The 22,107-nt window shown below is 35.6% G+C and overlaps 1 protein-coding gene across 22 annotated transcripts in view; it reads right to left on the reverse strand.

Annotated features, from left to right (window-relative positions):
* The window catches only part of FBXW7 (F-box and WD repeat domain containing 7), a 274,164-nt gene that overhangs the window by 25,916 nt on the left and 226,141 nt on the right, over positions 1-22,107 (reverse strand). For 20 of the 22 annotated variants that reach the window (XM_023557130.2, XM_064267579.1, XM_003417534.4 and 17 more), the window contains one exon: positions 628-710. The exons of 1 other annotated variant lie outside the window; for it this stretch is intronic. In XM_023557130.2, the coding sequence (XP_023412898.1) occupies positions 628-710 (83 nt within the window). Of the gene's footprint in view, positions 1-627; positions 711-3,026; positions 4,460-22,107 lie in introns of those variants that run through there. One more of the 22 variants, XM_003417535.4, reaches the window with a different exon arrangement.

Consider the following 22,107-nt stretch of genomic DNA (forward strand, 5'->3'; position numbering starts at 1 on the left):
AAGTTAGCCTAATTAGTATGAGAGTGGGAAAAGTTTTATACTGATGCAAAATCCAAAAATGATGGAATAAAGCAGGAAACAAGACCACAATTGTATTTAGTTGTTATGGAAACTATCTTACTTGGGAAGAAATCTATGTGTTAAAAACATAAGATCTACCAAGCAAATAAAGGGGATTTCTAACACAATGATTTCATAAGATTTGGTTAGTAATTGTGAGGTTTACTTCACTGCTAGTAAATATATCCTCAATTTTGCATACCCATTTACCCTAGAATAGCCGTTGCTATAGTAACAAGACACATTTGTTCATATTCATGTTTTAGGGTTTAACTTTTTAGAATTCCTTAAAAATTGTGATTTTTAAATTTGTTCATAAGAGAACTTCTGTTTCTTATTTCAATGTATAAGTAACAAAATATAAACCCACAGTGGTAGTCCTTCTTCTTTTCCCTAATTTAAAATTATGTATTTCCCAATTTCCAATGATCTCAAATGTGTGAAACAGTCAAGAGTACTAGTAACATTATTATTGTATGAGGATAAACTGAAAGAAAAGCTTTCAGAATCATCAGCTCTTTAAAGAAACATGAGAATAATGAGAGAATCAATTATATTTAAAATTACCTTGTATATTCTGAGACTTTGCATGGTTTCTTTCCCAAAGAAAAAGAGCGGACCTCAGAACCATGGTCCAACTTTCTTTTCATCTATAAAGTAAAACAAATAAGATATGTTTAAGATAAAATCACCTGCCCAACTATCAAATTTTAAGTTAGCATTGGTAATACTGAAAAAAATAAACTCAAATTTTGATATGCCCATGATCTTAATTAGGCATAGTTAATGAATATAGAAAATAAATGTCTCATAGTTTCTTCTATTAGTTCTACTTTGTTTTACTCTTAACATTGGAAAGGTGAATCTTCCCTTAATATTTTGTTCAGAAAAACAACATATAGTGATTTAAAAATTAGTATTCATCATATATCTTCTTCGAGAATAATATACTTTCCACATTTTCTAGTTTAATTATCAACACAGGAAAATCTCATGCTAGTCCACATAGTAAAGAGCCGTATTTAATATGCCTTCCTCACTGATCTTCATTTTCCCTTAAAACCTATTTTAAAAAAGATAAACAACAAAATTCAAAATTTCAAAATAGGAAATAAGAACTGAAGTGACACACTACCTGAACTTTAAACACATTATTATAAAAGGATAAAGAACATAAATAAATCTGGAGAGAGTATAATAAAGCTGGGAAAAAAAGGAACCGATTGATATATACATAGAATATAGTTCTACTGACAGATACTCAGGACCAAATATTCTAACTTGAAAAGCAACACGAACAAAAGATTTAAAAAGAACAAGTTATGTCTTTTTATAAGGTATACCCAACATCTACAGTTTTAAAGGGTTTCATTATGTTATGCTATGTTATAAATATACTCAGAATTACATTTTGTCAATAGCAATATTGACATTTTTATATTTTGCTATCCATTAACTAAGGTCATCTCTGTGTGTATATATATACCAGAACATATATATGTAAGTTATACATATATATATATATATATAAATTAGAAAATGAGATCTTATTTAAGACTCAACTTTTTCTGTTTCAACAATCTCTCTCAGATCTGTGTCCGCTAATTAATTACTGTAGCAGTTAAGTTCTGGGGGAAAAAAAGAGAGTGACAGACAGCTATTCTCATTTTTATAATACGGTGAAAACCCTGCTTTGCAACAGCCTTATTTTTCTTCCTATTGCCTCACATGGAAAACATTATAACACAGTATGCTACAATATAAATACCAAAGACAACCAAAGAGACTAAAACTCTTTTTGAACCACACTGTGGATAATAACACCTATGTTTTTATCTTCCTGCGTAAAGTTTTCCAAAATACAAAGATGATCTTATATTAGGGACTAGAGGTTGTGGTCCGACAAGCTCATCATCCACAATTTACACCTTTAGCTCCTGAACTACGTATTGGACAGAAATAGAATAATTCTTATTTCATCCCTTCAGAAGTTTCTATACTCATTAAATTGTTTTAAAGTGAGTCTCCTCAAAAGCCACTGTTTTCCTTCTCCTTAAATAATTTAATTAAAAACCAAAAATAAATAAAAAGCTGCAATACATAGGTACCCACGTGCTTGCATGTATATACCACACGCACACACAAATCCCTTCGGGAGGTCAGTCGGTATCAATTGCTTTAAAAATCTCATTTTTTGATAACTGCCACAGATTTGTATTTTCGTACTTATTGTGAGAAACTCTGATACTCTAATTAAGTCTGTAACACTGGCTTTCAGAATGTCCCAGGATATCTTGTAAATACATTGGTGCAAATGCCATTTGCCACTAAAGGCAAACTTTATTTCCATCTTAGAAATCCTTCAATAAATAAAAATGCCCAAAATACATATGTTTAAACAAATTAGGGGAAGGATTATTATTTCAAAAATATTTTATTAAAATAAAGCACCTTCTGTTATACTGTTTACTGAAAATACTCACTTTAGAACCAAAAAATTCTGCAGTATTTTAAGAGGCACAAAAAGTAAACATGATCTCTTTAAATATAAATCCCAAATATTCCAGCAATTCTACACTTCAATAAGGGTAACTAAAGAAAAAAGAAAAAATATTTATATATATAGTGTATAGAAAAATTGAAGGCAAAAACGTTCACTAAAAACCAACTAAGGGTAGAATATTTCCAGGTCAGCATTTAACGGAGCCAGATTTCTAAAGTCTGAATATATTTCTGATGAAAATTCTCACATTAAAATCTACGATTATTTTCAATTTAAAGCTTTTTACAGCTTACATTGTCTTTCCATTATTTGCTTACATTCACAATATAAAACAGAATACCAGACATCCAGCCACCCACCAAAATTAGAGGATACTGCAGCCATCTCTGATGATACAGATTTTCCTTCTCAGGCAGGCACACACACACAATCACACAACACAGGAAGAAAACAGATTACTTACTTTGTAAAAAATCATTTTTAATGTGCCGTAGAAACCCATGTTTTCTGTATTTTTCCCCTTCAGTGGTTCTGTGCCCCCGTGTGTCCGGCTGCTTGGCAGTCTCTGACAATATAAACCTTTTTCAGGTAGGTATGTCACAGATTCTAATGTGGACATGCTCAGGCACGTCAGAAAAGGAAGATTAGGAAGGAGAACCGGCAACAAAACTCCACAGTAAAAGCAGATGCAGCTCAGTATCAAACCGCTTCCCGGGACACACATACATACATGCAGCTTGACTGAGGAGAACTCCAGGGAATAATGAGAGAGAACCGAGAAGATTATTGGAGGAGACTGTGCCCTGTCAAAGCCTTGACTGAAGAGATTCCTCCCTCAGCAGCAGAGGGATCAGATTACATCTTCCCTTGAACACAGAATGGTGCAGTCCAGGATTCAGCAATGCAGACTGCACATCAATTATATGGTGATCTGCTCCAGGGAACCCGTAAGCATACAACGCACTGAACAGAGGGAGGATGTGGGCAGCAAAGGAGACTGCCCCCACACGACAGCCCCCCCTTCAAACTTTTAGGAGATTATTTTTGTATTTTGTAAAACCAGCGTATCTGAAGAGTTTTAAACAGCAAGCAATATTTCCACAAATAAGTCCTTTCAGAAATGTTTTTTAAAAATGCTATGTATTTTCATATGGTCTCCCCAACAGAGGCAAAGCAGCTCATTTTCACTAACTGTCACCCTATTGTAGTCCTGGTACAGACTGATCAGATTTTTCAGGTAGCCTCGATGACATAAAATGGGCAATCCCAAAGGGAAAAATTAAATATTCTTTGTGGGGACTGACAATAAAGTAATCCAGCTTGGAGGATACAGCAACTGCAGAAATTACGTAATATAAGTTATTTCAACCTGCACGTTTCTTATATTAAGATTTAATGAAACATTCCCTAGACTTCCATTTTATTCTTTTTAAACATCGTTTTCAAGAAAATTAACGCACACTTCATCAATCCTTGGTAATCATGAGAATGCCTTTTTAAGATGAACAAACTGGCACTACCTAACAGTATAAAGTTTCACTGAAAGGTGCCATTTTCTCCAAAAGAGCAAAAACTGTGCCCATTGGACAGTCTTCTCCTTATTTGTTAACCCAATCTTGAGTAATCAGGAGGCACTGGACTTCTACCTCCAAGATTATTCTAACAATTTGTATTGCTTATCATTAAAAAGTTATTTTACATAATAATAAAGGCACCAAAGGCACCAAAATTTGCCTGAAGGCAATCTTTTCCTTAAAATGGTTACTACACAAGTCTAGGTATTTCATCTTGCAACTTGCTATACAACTAGCTTTGGAGGCAATTATAAGATTCCTTGGACTAGAAAGACCCATTATTAAGGGTCTAGTTAATTAACTCCTACCCTCCCCATTAGTGGCCTTTATTATAAGTGAACTGTGTGCCTGTAGTTATTTAAAGTATTTAGCAAGCTTTTCATTAAAAAAAAAAAAAAAAAAAAAACTATTTAGACTTATAACATTTTACCACTCTCTGCCATGGCAGTAACTGACTTTCTTTAGGAAAATGATTATGAATACTGCAAAAACAAGTATTATAATTAAAAAAAAAAAATGTCTACTTTTATAACTAAGACACTGAGTCAATGTAATGTTTTTTACTTTAAAACATAAATCAAAATAAGATAATAACTCTATTATACTACATACATATATTCTACTGTCTTATCCACCACTCGTCTGTCAGTTTGTAGCACTGTGGTGGCTTCTGTGTTGCTGTGACACTGGAAGCTATGACATCAGTATTTCAAATACCAGCAGGGTCAGCCATGGTGGACAGGTTTCAGCGGAGCTTCCAAACTAAGACTAGGAAGAAGGACCTGGCAATCTAGTTCTAAAAAATTGGCCAGTGAAAACCTTTTGAATAGCAGCAGAACACTGGAAGATGAGCCGCTCAGGTTGGAAGGCACTCGAAATATAACCAGGGAAGGGTGGCCTCCTCAAAGTAGAGTTGACCTTAATGACGTGAACGGAGTAAAGCTTTTGGGACCTTCATTTGCTGATGTACCATGACACAAAATATGCAGAAACAGCTGCAAACATCCATTAATAATTGGAACATGGAATGTATAAAGTATGAATCTAGGAGAATTGGAAACAGTCAAAAATGAAATGGAATGCTTGAAGATAGATATTCTAAGTACTACCCGACGCCATCAAGTCAGTTCTGGCTCGTAGTGACCCTACAGTTACCTATTCTGACTCATAGAGACACCAGGCATTACTGAGCTGAAATGAATTGGTATTGGCCATTTTGAATCAGACAATCATATGGTCTACTATACCGGGAATGACAAATTGAGGAGGAACGGCATCACATTCACTGTCAAAAAGAACATTTTAAGATCTATCCTGAAGTACAAACTCTGTCAATGATACCATAATATCCACATGCCTACAAGGAAGGCTAGTTAATACAACTATTATTCAAATTTACACACCAACCACTAATGCAAAAGATGAAGAAACTGAAGATTTTACCAAATTTTGGAGTCTGAAATTGATTATACATGCAATCAAGATGTACTGGTAACTACTGGTGACTGGAACGTGAAAGCTGGAAACAAAGAAGAAGGATCAGTAGATGGAAAATAAGGACTTGGAGACAGAAACAACACCTAAGATGGCATGATAGAATTTTGCAAGGCCCGCGACTTATTCATTGCAAATACTTTTTTTCAACAACATAAACGGTGGCTATTTTTATACATGTGGACCTTGCTGGATGGAAAACAGAGGAATCAAATCGACTACGTCTGTGGAAAGAGACAATGGAGAAGCTCAATATCAGTCACAACAAGGCCAGGGGCCGACTGCGAAACACACCATCACTCATATGCAAGTGGAAGTTGAAGCCGAAAAAAATTAAAACAAGTCCACAAGAGTCAAAGTACTACTCTGAGTATACCCCAGCTGAATTTATAGACCATCTCAAGAACAGATTTGAAACACTGAACACTAATGACTGAAGACCAGACGAGTTGTGGGATGACATAAAGGACATCATACATGAAGAAGGCAAAAGCTCATTAAAAAGACAGGAAAGAAAGGGCCAAAATAGATGACAGAAAAGACTCTGAAGCGTGTCCTTGACTGGAGAGTAGCTAAAGCAAATGGAAAAAAAATTACGTAAAAGAGCTGAAAGGAAGACTACAAGGGGCACCTTGACAAGATAAAAGTATTATCATGAAGTGTGCAAAGACCCAGACATAGAAAACCAAAAGAGAAGAACACACTCAGAATTTCTCAAGTTGAAAGAAATGAAGAACAAATTCAAGCCTCAAGTTGTAATACTGAAGGAGTCTATGTGCAAAACAGTGAACAACAGAGGAAACATCAGAAGAAGATGGAAGGAATACAGAGAGTCACTATACCAAAAAGAACCGGTAGACATTTAACCATTTCAGTAGGTAGCATATGATCAAGAACTAATGGTTGTGAAAGAAGTCCAAGCTGCACTGAAGGCAAAGGCAAAAAACAAGTCTCCGGGAACTGACAGAATACCAACTGAAGTGTTTCAACAAAAGGATGCAGTGCTGCAAGTGCTCACTTGTCTACGTCAAGAGATTTGGATGACAGCTACCTGGTCAACTGATTGAAGAGCTCCATATATGCGCCCACTCCAAAGAAAGGTGATCCAATAGAATGCAGAAATTATTGAACAATGTCATTAATATCACACACAAGTAAAATTTTGCTGAAGATAATTCAAAAAGAGTTGCACTAGTACATCGACAAGGAATTGCCAGAAATTCAAGCCAGATTCACAAGAGGATGTGAAATGAAGAATATCGTTGCTGATATCAGATGGATCCTGGCTGAAAGCAGGGTATACCAGAAAGATGTTTATCTGTGTTTGATTGACTATGCAAAGGCATTTGACTGTGTAGATCATAACAAATTATGGATAGCACTGCAAAGAACTGGAAATCCAGAACACTTAATTGTGCTCACAAGGAATCTGTACATAGATCAAGAGGCAGTCATTCAAACAGGACAAGGGTATGCTGCATGGTTTAAAAACAGGAAAGGTGTATGTCAGGGTTGTATACTTTTACCATACTTATTCAATCTATATGCTGAGCAAATAACCCAAGAAGCTGGACTGTATGAAGAACAAGGCATCAAGGCTGGAGGAAGACTCATTAACAACCTGTGATATGCAGATGACACAACCTTTCTTGCTGAAAGCAAAAGAGGACTTCAAGCACTTATTGATGCAGATCAAAGAGGACAGCCTTCAGTATGGATTACACCTCAACATAAACAAAACAAAAATTCTAACAGCTGGACCAGTAAGCAACATCGTGATAAATGAACAAAATACTGCAATTGCCAAGGATTTCCTATTACTTGGATCCACAATCAACACCCGTGGGAACAACAGCCAAGAAATCAAACGACATATTGCACTGGGCAAATCTGCTTCAAAAGACTACTTTAAAATGTTAAAAAGCCAAGATGTCACAAGATGTCACTTTGAGCATTAAGGTGTGCCTGATGCAAGCCGCGATATTTTCAATTGCCTATGAAAAAAAAAAAAACAACTTTTTTTTTCTCTTCATGTGCATGCAAACGCTGGATAATGAATAAGGAAGACCAAAGAAGAACTGAGGGCTTTGAATTATGGTGTGGACAAAAGAATACCGAACATACTATGGACTGCCTGGAGAACAAACAAATCTGCCTTTGAAGAAGTACAACCAGGATGCTCCTTAGAAGCGAGGATGGCCAGACTTAGTCTTATGTACTTTTTACACATTATCAGGAGGGACCAGTCCTTGGAGAACGGTATCATGCTTGGTTAAGTAGAGGACCCAGGAAAAAGAGGAAGACACTCAACTAGATGGGCTGACACAATGTTAAGCCATAGTAACAACTGGTAAGGATGGCGCAGGACCCAGCAGTGCTTCGTTCTGTTGCACACAGGGTAGCTATGACTCAGAACTGAATTGACAGCACATAACAACTATTACCTTTAAAACACCTCTTATTTATCCCTTAAATTAGTTCTTACCCTCATAAACAATACGTACATGCACCCAGTAGAAGTTTTTAAATAATTAGCTCACTTCAAAGGAAAATTCCTTCTAAATAGAAATCTTTTACTTTCAGCAAAAAAATTCGACTGTTAGGAATGGACCCATAAACCATTTCTGGAGGCTACAGAACATCCATGATTTAAAATGAAAACAATTTTCTCCCTGCTCTGGGCTATCTGAAGAAAATAATTATAAAATGAATATCTGAAATTTCCTTGCCAGTGGTAACTAGCTTGTCATAGGACAAATGGAACAGTAACGGCCTAACAGTATATACTTTGCCTTCAACTGAAATCATGTAGTATCTCTAGATGGACTAGCCTTTTCAAATTAAATCTACTCAATTGAGAACAGAGACCAACTTTAATAAACCAGAAACATCGTCTTAAAATCTAGGATGGTTAAAGAAGGAAATATCTTAGTTTTGTGTATTGAAAGAAAAGCTCATGGCTGCATGAAGTTACAAGAAAACCTGTTTCCCACACCTTTCTGTTTACACGTAGGTATGTATGTATTCCTGGAGCCCTGGTGGTGCAGTAGTTAAGACCTTAGCTGCTAACCAAAAGGCTGGCAGTTCAAATCCTCCAGCCACTTCTCAGAAACTCTACTGGGCAGTTCTACTCTGTCCTAATAGGGTCACCATGAGTTGGAATCAACTCAAAGGCAATGGGTTTGGTTTTTATGTATATTCATGTTTCATTTCTGAATAGATAAAACATTTGTACCATTCAACAATCAAAATGATACACAGAAAAAGTATATATCAAGAAGTTACTCTCCCATCCCAGGCCTCCCATGTACTGGGGTTCTCACCTAGTAATGATTTTTATTAGTGTGCTTACTATTTGAGAAATGTATACATTTATAAAAACTACTGGAGACCTTATTTTCCCAAGTATTTAAACAATTCTCCCTAAAATCTTGTTTACAATGTTAAGTTGAAATGTGAAAAAAGAATTTGATATGCAAACTAGTCAACCAAGTCTCTAAATGGATTTCAAATTAATACAATAAAAGATTTTCAACATTCTCTGAAGAATTTCTAATGAAATTTTTGATCTGTTACTGTCATTATAATCTAAATATGAAGAAAGCAAATAAAATCATTCTCACATTCCTATTTCTGCAAGTCTTGGCTATTATACAGATGTTTAAAAGTTTACTGAGAGATTTAAGTTTTTTAGTAGGATGACATGAGAGAGCCCTTTTTTGTGTGTGTATCTCTATCTACCTATCTTATTCCTGGGGTAGACAGAAACATTTTAAACCTGAGATCAGTCTACAACCTATGTTAAATAACTTTACAAAAAAAAAAAGAAAAAAATATTTTTTTACACTATGTTTTCTTTCTTACACAATGTTAACTGGTAAATTCATGGAAAAAAGGTGGCTATTATTCAGTCATAAAGCTTAAAGAAAATATATTTTTCATGTAAATTCTTAAAAATCAATGTATTTAATATATTTTCATTACAGTAAACTAAATTTGCATGTGATTTCAGCTAAGCAATAATTATTCCCATTCTACAAAAAGTATTTCTTGTGCTGATTGACAAATGATGAGCTTTATCGAAAATCTATACAGTAAAGGGGAACAACCAACAATGAGGTCCTGAAATATAGTCTATCTGCTAACAAAGGCCCAATGGTCCCCTCATTACAACTCCACTGAGCTAAGATATGAAAAGAATGGATGATAACAATAACTCAAGGAGGGAAAAAAAAAAAAAGCCAAAAGCAATAATGATGTACACCCCAGAGTGTAAATAATGGGGGATAATGACGACAGGATGATTTAAGTTGTGAGCGAATACAAGAAATGGCTCTTTCTGAACAAACAGCTGGGATGACTAAATTTGTCAAAAGGGGAAGTTGTGGTTAAGACTACAAACAAAATAATCTATATAAGTGGTGAAAAAAATATAAACAGTGAGACAGTCTTTAGAGAATCATGTATCTTCAGAGACGTATGTATCTTTATACATGGTGTCAGCACAGAGAAAAGAACCATTTGATATATTACTTTCTCCCTCACCTGACTCTCAGAGTTTACTATTTCCATCTTATATGTAGTTCTTCTATTATTGCACTTATCAGACTTCATTGTCATTATTTTTTATAAACCTTTCTCCCCTACTATCTACTTCCTAATAAGAATTCTCTGGGGCTGAGCAAAAAAAGGTACTAACAGGTGATCAGTATTTTAAAAATGATTGACCATACATGCAAATAGTAACAACCATGACATCATTTCTCTAAAGCATAAATATATATACTTCTTACTAAAAAGTCTATTCTGTTATAATTAGTTGATAATACTTACAAATACTATTGTTTTTTTCCCATTACCTTGCAAAGATGTAAAAATATTTGTGTCCATTTTATGTTAGTGCAATAATGTATTTATATTCTTCTGTGAGTAATTTTCTTTATTATCATCATGAAAACATTCTTTACTCTGATAGTACATTAGGAAAACCATCTACCACAGTTAGCTGCCTTGCCCTGAGCAGAGAACTTAGATTAGAGACAGCTCGAAATTTCAGCATCAAAGACAGAATGCCAAGTATGCTGAGGCTGAAGCAAACTTTTCGCAACCTCTCTAACCCACTGTCATTAACTTTCTAAGATGCATGCGTGTTCCTTTGAAAAGATTCTGAACTGAAATTGCACGTGAATAAACCTGCTCCATTACAGGTATTATCAGTTAAAATAGTATGTATGCCCAGCATTTACATTTTCACTAATGAAAGTAGGTGGAAGTACTGTTCAAAAAACTATTTCTACATTTATTCATTCGTTAAGCATACATTTAGCACTTAGTAGGTTAGGTACCTTACCCGTTACCTGTTGCCATCTGCGATCAAGTCGATTCTGACATAGCAACCCTATAGGACAGAGCAGAACTGCCCCATGGAGTTTCCAAGGAGCACCTGGTGGATTCGAACTGCTGACCTTTTGGTTAGGCACAGGATAGTGTATAATTAAGGAAATCTTCCTCTTCCTCCCATTGAACTTAGTCAATTAAGACAGAGAACAGGGTAATACATACATACATCTGACTCTCAGATCTCACACTCAAATTAGTTCAAAAAATATCAAGAAGTATGTAAAATATAACAAGGTGATCCAGATTTAGTTAGAAATTACCATCCAAATCAACAAATATTGAAGTACGACTGCATTTATTTTAGAAAAAAAGTCAAATACTAAATATTATAATGTATAATTTAATTTTGTTTACAATAAGAAAAACTATAAATCATAATATCGTAGCTGAGACTTTTAAAACAAATTTTTAGATAATTGAAATTGTAGAATTGATACTTTCATAAATATTCCTTTTTCCTGGAGTTTAAGGTATTTATAACTCTCTTCACAAAAATGTGGAGCCCTGGTGGCTCAGTGTTTAAGAGCTTAGCTGCTAATCCAAAGGTCTATAGTTCAAATCCACCAGCCTCTCCTTGGAAATCCTATAGGGCAGTTCTACTCTGTCCTATGGAGTCGCTATGAAACGGAATCAACTCGACAGCAATGGGTTTAAAAAAAATGCAGCCCTGAGGATTTGACACAAGTCAATGACAACGTTAACACAAACGGTAAAAGCAGACTGCGCTGCGTTAGTGATCTGATAAACACACGCACGAAAGTATGAATATGCAAATATATAAATATGCATATATCCAGAGTTTGTACACTATAATAGAAGTTTAGAGTTCTATTTATTACAGCCACAGAAGAATACAATGAATATAGGAATTCTGTTTTGCTCTTCTAAAATTTATATTGCTATAGAGCTGTCAAGAGACTTAATACTATATATCAATACATTCTTTTCATTATTTCTTTAAAGTCAGCCAACCAATGCAATAATCCGACAACAAAGTTAATAAGTCACTATGAAGTTTACCCTGATTTATCCAGAAAAGTCTCGTCTTCACATTTCATGTTTCAATTCAGATATAAATTATCAGTAAGTATATCCTGAATTCATATCCGAAAGTCTCCCATCAAAATTTTATTAGAAATTTCTTACAGCAACCCCTTCAGTTAAGTAAGGAAAATATCATGGGAAAATATAAAAAAATAAAGTTGATTTCAAGAAAAATTAAAATTAAGAAAGCAAATATGACCCAGGAAAAGAACTTAACAAGAAGGAATAAAATCAATTTTCACTCAATGTAAGGCCTATAACCCTATTTACTCTTCTATTTTCTTAACCCAATTCCATATTTACTGCTGCTGTTTGTGATGTTAAAAATGTATTTACCTGACTTGAGAAAAATTTACCATAGGTGTGATACATAAATTTTGTATTTTAATAGTAAAATAACCTGTGAGGACATTTCAAATATTGTTTAAAATTCTGTAATTAATTTCCTAAATTAGCCATTAGTCATGCCAAAAAAGTTCTAAGGAAAGAACTAAAAGGTAAAAAAGTAAGTAAAAGTAACAACCTCCTAAACGCATTCACTGAATCACCAAAAAAAAAAAACTAATAGCAGGAAGCGACAGAGTTTTAGTATTTGAAAGGATCTTGAAGATCATCTAATCTCTGTGTGTGTGTGTGTGTGTGTGTGTGTGTGTGCGTGTGCGTGTCACGAACATGAGCTCTGGAATCAGAGAAACCGGGGTTTAAACACCAACTCTGCCATTGCTAGAGTAACCACCTGAGTTGAGTTTTTTCTTACTGTAAAATGCCAATGGTAATACCATCTACTTTACTCACCTAATCTACAACGTCACTGTGAAGACACAGCAGGTGCCCAGAGCATAACAGATACCCTGTAAATGGGTTATTAAGAGATGAGAAAGGTGGGGTAGAGAATTCAGTGTTTTGTTTAGGGTTATATAGCTAACTATATTAGAACTTTGGTTTCTGGTGCGCAAGTTCAACACTTTATGACGTCCATTAACTATGTGGTGGCTCAAGGTCAGCTAAAAATAAGACAATGCTTAAGAAGGGAAAGAGGTGTTTTATTTTGCAAATATTAATGATGTATGCAATCTACAACTAAGTCTTATTCAGTTCACAACATGATTATTTAGGTCTATGTAACTCTGCAGAAGCCCTGGTGGCACAGTGGTTAAAGTGCTCAGCTGCTAATCAAAGTTCAGTGGTTCCAACCTACCAGCCACTCCATAGGAGAAAGATGTGGCAGTCAGCTTCTATAAAGATTTACAGCCTTGAAAACCCTATGGGGCAGTACTACTCTGTCCTATAGGGTCACTATGAGGTGGAATCGACTTGATGGCACTGGGTTTGATTTTGGGTTATAGAACTATGCTTCTGCTACATGTGTGAAGTTTGAGGCAAAGATGCAGTGATGGGGAAAAGATGACACAAAGTGAGAAAAAAAAAAATCTTTAGGCTAAAAAAAAAAAAAAATCAGTCAATTAGGAAACATTCACCTACTGTATCCTAGTATCTGCAAAGTGCTACTGAGGACAAATAAGAAGAACATTACAATGCTCTTCTTCCCCCCAAATACTTAAAATCCAGCTGGCAGAACAAGAAACTAACAGAGAACAATATCTGACTACATTCAAGTGCCAAATTAGGTGGCATAGGAGGTCAAATGCTTGGTAAAGCAGGTCAGTGAAAAAGAGGAAGACTCTCGACAAGATGGAATGACACAGTGACTACAACAATGGGCTCAAACATAGCAACCATTGTGAGAATCCACAGGACTGGGAAGCGTTTCCTTCTGTTGAGCGTGGGGTCGCTATGAGTCGAGACCGGCTTGATGGCAACCAGGTCAGAAAACGGAGAAATCACCAAAATAGCCTGAGAAAATTTTATAAAGGACATGGTCTCGATTCTAAGTTTAAAAAAAGGAAGCTTGGTATTGTTGAGGAGGAAGAAGGAAATTATCCTCTGCGAACCTAAGATATATATGCAAACACCACTATTATTAATGTGAAGGATTACTAACATCTGTAGTAAGACTTCTAGCAGTCACTGGTCTTATAAGGTTCATTAAGGGATAACTCACTTAACACCGTTATCTTCTAATTCAAACATTTAATATTAGAGTTAAAATTTCTTTAACTTATTAGTAATGATTCCCTCAAAAGTACTTCCTGGAGACTCATTCTTCCACTTTAGGACTATATGCCCCTTTCCTTACAAGGAGAATTTCACTGTGTAGGTATGAAAACTGCCAACTTTGAATTTTAGTTACAGATCATTGACTAACAAGGGGTCTTTCTGTTTCAGCAGGTACTCCTACCAGAAATCATACATACAAGCAGGCTATACTCGAATATTGGGGGCAATGGCACAGAAAAAAGAGATTTCTAAATAAACATTCTTTAAAATCTTCCATTCCTAAGAAAGCTAGCTAGTTGAAAGGACAATCCAAAATATAACTCAGGGCAAAAGGTATACGTGACTCATTAATTCTAACAAACATCTGGCTAAAAAATTGGGTTTTTTTTTTTGAAAATTAACTAAATACTTGTTCTTGGTCCACCTCCCAGCCCTTCCTTCTCTCCACCCTCACTTAAGCCCCCAGGTGCAAAGCCTTCTTTATAAGGAATATACTTCACTACAGAGCATTCTTAAGTCACAGAAACTGTTCATTATATACACAACTAGGGGAGGGGCTACTGTAAACTAGAAGGTATGAGAGTTTAGTTTGGAATAAAAAAACAAAACTGCTCCTCTATTTTCTCAAAGTACCCATATAATACATTTAAATCTTATTTAAAATTAGCAATGCTCATATTAGCTATTATTGCCCAACACAACTGTGTAAATGACTTTAAATATCTTCTCCCTGATAATATACACAACAATTTCTTAGTCTCAAGGTGAAATTTCACTGCAGCAGCATTTCCTAAAGTAGGCTCTGTTAACACTTAGTCTTGAAAGATATTCTGAGATCAAAGGTTCTAAGATCAAAGAAGTCTGTGAAAAGACTGCACATGACCCTAACCCTAGGACTTATACACGAGCACATTAAGAGTTATACAGTAAAGAAACTTTAACTTCACCTTTCCCAAGCTTTTCTGGCCATGGAACCCTTTATCCCCGTAATTAACATCCTTCAGAACTAGTGTTTTTCTGGACACACTCTGGAAAAATGCTGCTCTATAGAAGATACTTCAATGCTTCATTTTCTAACAGAAACATCGTGTTATATATCCAGGCATTTAAACAACTTACTATATCTAGAGCTCAGTGGAAAATAATGAACGTGGAAAAATATGTAAAAATTTTCATCACTTTATTGCTTATAATTAAATTCCGACAACCTAAATGGTCAACCATAGGGGATTAAAATGTGGAATACTTATACAATAGAGCCATTCAATGTTTATAATATACTACAAGAAAAAGATTCAAAAACAGGATACATAGTATGATCCCTTAAATATACACATATACTTAAGTGTGTGTGTGTGCGTTTACATGTGCACACGTGTGCATGCACACATACAGAGAAAAGTCTAGATAAGTATATAAAAAATGTTAACAGTGGTCATTTGAGTGGCTTCATAGGTGATTTCCTCCTTTTTTCTTACTTATCAATAAACACGTATTACTTGCATAACCTTTTGAGTTCTAGACACTAGGTATGAGGAGGTGCACAATACAGACAAGCTCCCTACTCTCATATAATTTTCATTCTTGGGAGGGAGGGGAAGACACATAAGTAAACTAATAAATGAACAAGATAATTTCATATAATGCCAAGTTCTAAGAGAAATAAAACAGTGATATGAAAGGAGTAGCTAGGGTGGGAGAGAAGTGTGGCTAATTTTGAGTAGTATCATCTAGGAGGCAACTTTTAAGTCAAAATGATAGGGTAGAGCCTGGGATCAGCAATAGTAAGGCCAATGACTAGAGTGAAGTGGCTGGTACATGGTAAAATTGGAAAGGGAGACAAGAGCGAGATCATAAAGGGTCTTATAGACCGTGGTCAAGAGTTTGGGTTGAATTCTAAGTGCAGTGTGAAATCCGTAGAGGATTTCAAGAGTGGGAGTAACTTAAATGCACGACTTCTCTATATAATCTTATCTATATTATTTTTTATATTTTCAAAAAAAGTATATATAATTGAAGATGGCTCACAAAATGATTCTCACTAGTTACACAGAGAAAAGACTACTTAATAGTATTTGAACTCTTTTCAACTCTTTCATCCACACCAATTGGAAGCCCCGGTGGTGCACTGGTTAAGCGCTACGGTTGCTAACCAAGAGTTCGGCAGTTCAAGTCCACCAGGTGCTCCTTGGAAACTCTATGGGGCAGTTCTACTCTGTCCAATAGGGTCGCTATAAGTCAGAATCGACTTGACGGTAGTGGGATACACCAACTGCTCTTTCACTTTTCTCATCACTTGCCATCTCAGACTACTCTTAAACTCAGCACCTATCCTAAAAGGTTCCTGAACTTGGGGAAGGAGGAGAATTGGAACAGCATGTAATAGTTAATTAGTGTATACCATGACCTAAGCACCATTCTAAGCTCTTTATATGCAGTAACTTAATTCTATTAAAATGAGGTGTCTACCATATAATATCTCTAGCTCCTTACTCTTCCACTTTTCCACTTCATATGTTTTGATTTTGATATTTTGATAACTTGTTTTTTTTTTTTTTTTTGAGAAAGAGAGAGAGAGATTGGACTCAATGCATCTGCCAGCCTTATTTTAGCAAATGTCTACTATGATGAAAGACATAGTCACCTTAGTTATTTGAGGGGAAAGAGTTTTACCCACGGTACACTTTTTAAACTGCTTCTCTGTGATTATAAAGCAATCTAGAACATAACCACAGGATCTCAAAAGTTGCAAAGTGCCTTCAATCATTAAGTTTAGTTCTACCCTCTTATATATAGCCTTAACAGCAAGTCATCATCCAGGGAAGGCTTGCTTAATCTAATCTGTAATTCTCAACTCTGTGATCTTCAATCACTTGGCTTACTGATTTTGATAATCATGCCTAAGTACAAACATTTGGCTGGCAGATAAAGTCCAGGTTCAAACTTACTGTACTTTTCAAAACATACCCACGTTTTCTCATCTCAAATATCTTATTAATCTTCCGGAAGAATTCAAACTGAGAAGGAAAAACTTTAGCCAATCTTTTAAAACTCTAGTTCTGAATCAAGATCTGTAGATTGAAACTTATTTCATTTATCCAACAAACATTAAGTACCTATTCTTTATTGGTGGGAGGCCAGTAAGAAACAAAAATAACACTAGCTTCTTGCTCTAGAAAGTATACATCATATGGATCTTCAACCAATTCCTCACTTATTTTAGTGCAGCTTCCCTACTCTTTAAAGTATTCAAGTGTTTGATGTAGCTGTCAACTGAGGGAAGAACCTACTAATCATGCCCCCAGTACATTTAAAAAGGAGGCTTCTGAACATTCATTTTAGAAACATCAACTTATATTTTAAAGCAATTATTGTACATATAATTTAACAAACTGCATTCTTTGCTTTGAAAGAATCAAGAATCATATGATTAGCATAATGCTTACATGATCCTTTACCTTTTCAGGAGACTCCAAAAGACTCTGAAGAGTCAGTAAATAAAATTCGAATACAAAGAAATATTGCTGGAAATAGATGGGTCATGATTAGGGTTTGACATAATTTTACCTTCCACAGAAATATTTCCAAAGTTAACTATTAATTTGAAAAGGTATCTGATTTATCGTAGTCTTTTATTTGCAGTGAATTATGAGACTGATGTTTTTAAGAGCACTCTGATATCTTGGCAAAACTATTAAAACAAATATTTTATTTACAAATTCGTATTCTTTATTAAAATTATTTTAATATTTTAGCATATAATTTTTAAATCTTTATCTACAAATACAAAGGCCCCATAACTTTAAAAGTTTGTCGTACGTGATACATGACTCTAAGAAGTTCTCTATTTAGGTTGATTACTATGAGTTTCCACTACTAACATGAAGGCACGGTATGTAACGATGGAACGGTGACCGCTAAACCAGCGTGCATCCAGATCAAGAACTGCTCTCGATCTGAACAAGCATATACAACTGGTCTGCTGAAGACTGCTGGGTGGTGATTTGAGAACACTTTTTAAAACTAAATCTTAATTTTAAATTTTTAATGAGTCAGTGCATGTTCAAAATTCTACAATATGAAACAAAATCCTATGAGAAATAGTTTAAATCTACCAAAGAACATAAACTCAAAGCTAGTAAAAAGAAAAAAGAGAAGTTTAACTTTAATATATTCTTAAAATTCTACTATTTCCTTAGTCCTTGGGATAAAGACACACACACATATTCTCTCCCTCTCTTCTCTCTCCATTTTAATCCTTTCCTTTAAAGTTATTCTAGAAAGAGACTAAAAGCATCTTGCTGCATTAAGAAAGAACTTAGATTCTTTTAAGAGAGGTTACGTGAAGGTTGTTAATTATCATGATCACAACATAAAAAGCAAAGATTAAAATTAAATGTTATCTTCTAACAGATTTTCATCCAACTGGCCTTTATTAAACAATTGCAATAAACAGATTTTGTTAGACCAAGATGCAATTTACCCCCAAAGAATCCATTTATTTCAAAGACTTTAATTTTGTGAAATTCACTATATTTGTTTATATATAGGTAGCTAGGAAAAGGAAATTACTGTGAGAATAATTTATGGTGAGCCTCTAACCCCAAATTCCATTATAACATTATTGGTCTCATCCAAATGAATCCTCTGAGTCATATAATAGCTCTTTATTTTCTAAACAATGAAACAAGAGGAAAAACAGAAACTCAAAATTAAATAGTGACTCAAACATTTTACTTTTATTGGATCCAGAGCTACCACATTTAAGAAATATTTAGCACAGTCACTGAAAGCCAGACACTAAGCAAAAAGGTAAGGATCCAAAATTGGGCAAGATGTCTCTATCCTAGAGGAATTCCCAATTCGGGGTAAGGACAGTTAGGTCAACAAATGGCAAATCAGTGTGAATGATTAATGAAATTGCTCAATCCATATGACAAAACAGAGAGCCAGAAAAAGGAAGACATATATACTTTCAGGAAACTCACAGGACAATATTTAAACCCAGAGAATAAGGGAGACACTATACTGAATGCTCCCATTGTTAAAGATGCTGAAAACTTTATTCAAGTATGAATAAGCAACTCTTTGTTCAAAAGATGTTATCTTAAGAAAACGAAGTATATAGGTAAGGTCATTATTCTAAATATGCTCCTTAAGTACAAAGTACATCTCTTCATCATCTTCATATCCCTAATGCAGTCTGTGCCTGGCACATAGTGGGTACAATACTGCTAAATAGCTCAGAGCCATCACTTTACGGTAAGGTACTTTCATTCCCTAAGAGAGTCAGTTATCAATTAAGGGAGCTGCATGATGCTGATGACAATAAACTGAACTTTACTGGGAACTTACTGCATGCCAGGCACTCTTCTGAGTGCTTTACTTATACCGACTCATTGAAACTGCGTAACAACCCCACAAAGTAGGTACTACTATCATCCCAATTTTACAGATGAGGGAACAGGCACAGACAGTTTATGCAACTTCTCCAAGGTCACACACGTATTTAAAGTAAGGTGCTGGGATTGAAACACAGGCAGATCTTGGTCTCTAGTTTATAGAAAATAAAAGAGTTCTCTACATACAAAAAAAGAAAACCCAAAACAAAAAAAAAATAAGCCTGTTGCCATTGAGTAGACTCCACAGGACAGAGAACTGCCCCCTGTGGCTTCCAGGGAGGGGCTGCCACTTTTGTAGCTCTCAACCGCTGTGCCACCAGGGCTCCTCTCTACACACAAGAAATATTGGTAGTTCTTAAGAAATCTATATTTTCTGAGCTATTTCAGTATGCAAATTCTGATGTGTGAATGAAATCAGAATCACAGCACACACAGAGGAAGAAGACACAAACTAGCAGCTAACTGTGTACTCTGATAGACTGTACTGCTAGGCATTTACCAACAACTACATTACTACTGCCAGTGCCTCCTTGGCTAAGAATGCCCCCATCATCTTCCACATTATACTGAGGCTAAGCAACCATCAGAAGGTACAGGCAGAAGAGCGCGTGACAGGAGTTGGTGACAGAATGGCCATGGGGAGTAAAGGAGAGGAAGGTACCTAGGGTTTTCAACTTGTGCAAATAGATGGAAGATGATAAAACACAGGACAAGGAACTTTGTTTGTTTGTTTGTTTTGGTTGTTGGGAGATGGGGAGGAGATCAAGATTAAGTTCTCTTTTGGTGGTATTTGGTTTGAGGTATCTCTGAGACACCCAGGTGAAGATATCATGCTCCATCTGCCTCTGGAGCTCAGAAGAAAGGTCTGGATTGGAGACGAAAACATGTCAACTATCTGTGTATACAAGACATCTCCAATCTCCTTCACAGAGCTACCTCCTCCTCTCTGTTCTAAAGTGGTTAATCACAGTGCTTGAACTCAACACCCTGTCATAGTCTGGGCATACTGATTATTTGGCTAACTCCCCAATTCTAAGTTCCAAGAGATCAGTGACCACTTTTGATTCTCACTGTACTCCAGCTACTCACAGAGTCCCTGCATATAGTAGGCTATGAATAAATCATATTTAAATGAGATAATTAACCACGTTAGGCAGACTGTAATCAACGATGATAGAATACAGAAATAATCATTGAAAAATGTTAATTTTCAGCATAATTGGAAAAACTCATAATTTTCAGATTGCTACTAGAATAAGGAAATGGGATGTAGGTGAACAATGCTATATAAATATACATTTTATATATTTATATATATACACACAATACTATATATAATTATGTTACATATATAACTATATATGTATATTTCCCCCCTAGTTAGGGAAAAGTGGAAACCCTGGTGCTATGGCTGCTAACCAAAGGGTCGGCAGTTCGAACCCACCAGGCGCTCCTTGGAAACTCTACAGGGCAGTTCTACTCTGTCCTATAGGGTCGCTATGAGTCGGGATCGACTCGACGGCACTGGGTTTGGTTTTTGGTTTTAGGGAGAAGTAATAAAATATTTCTAGGTATTTAGCAATTACACAATTCAAGTATAAATTAAATTGGAAGGAAACATAGTTTGGTATGCAATAAAAATGGAATTATCTTTTTTTATTAAAAGCCAAACAGTATACAATTTAACAATGCTTGTTACTGTATGCCATTTCCTACATGTATTTATTCATAGGTAATTAACCTAACAGATACATTTTTTAAAACTTTTATTGTGCTTTAAGTGAAAGTTTACAAATCAAGTCAGTCTCTCATACAAAAACTTATATACACCTTGCTATATACTCCTAATTGCTCTCCCCCCAATGAGACAGCACACTCCTTCCCTCCACTCTCTCTTTTCGTGTCCATTTCCGCCAGCTTCTAACCCCCTCTATCCTCTCATCTCCCCTCCAGACGGGAGATGCCAATATAGTCTTAAGTGTCTACCTGATCCAAGAAGCTCATTCTTCACCAGCATCATTTTCTATCCCATTGCCCAGTCCAATCCCCATCTGAAGAGTTTGGCTTTGGCAATGGTTCCTGTCTTGGGCTAACAGAAGATCTTGGGACCATGACCACTGGGATCCTTCTAGTCTCAGTCAGACCATTAAGCGTGGTCTTTTTACGAGAATTTGGGGTCTGCATCCCACTGTTCTCCTGCTCCCTCAGGGTTCTCTGTTGTGTTCCCTGTCAGGGCAGTAATCAGTTGTAGCCGGGCACCATCTAGTTCTTCTGGTCTCAGGCTGATGTAGTCTCTGGTTTATGTGGCCCCTTCTGTCTCTTGGGCTCATAATTACCTTGTGTCTTTGGTGTTCTTCATGCTCCTTTGTTCCAGGTGGGTTGAGACCAATTGATGCATCTTAGGTGGTCGCTTGCTATCGTTTAAGATCCCAGACGCCGCTCTCCAAAGTGGATGCAGAATGTTTTCTTAACAGATTATATTATGCCAATTGACTTAAATGTCCCCTGAAAC

This window comes from Loxodonta africana, chromosome 13 (genome assembly GCF_030014295.1).
Source record: "Loxodonta africana isolate mLoxAfr1 chromosome 13, mLoxAfr1.hap2, whole genome shotgun sequence".
Taxonomy (NCBI): Eukaryota; Metazoa; Chordata; class Mammalia; order Proboscidea; family Elephantidae; genus Loxodonta; species Loxodonta africana.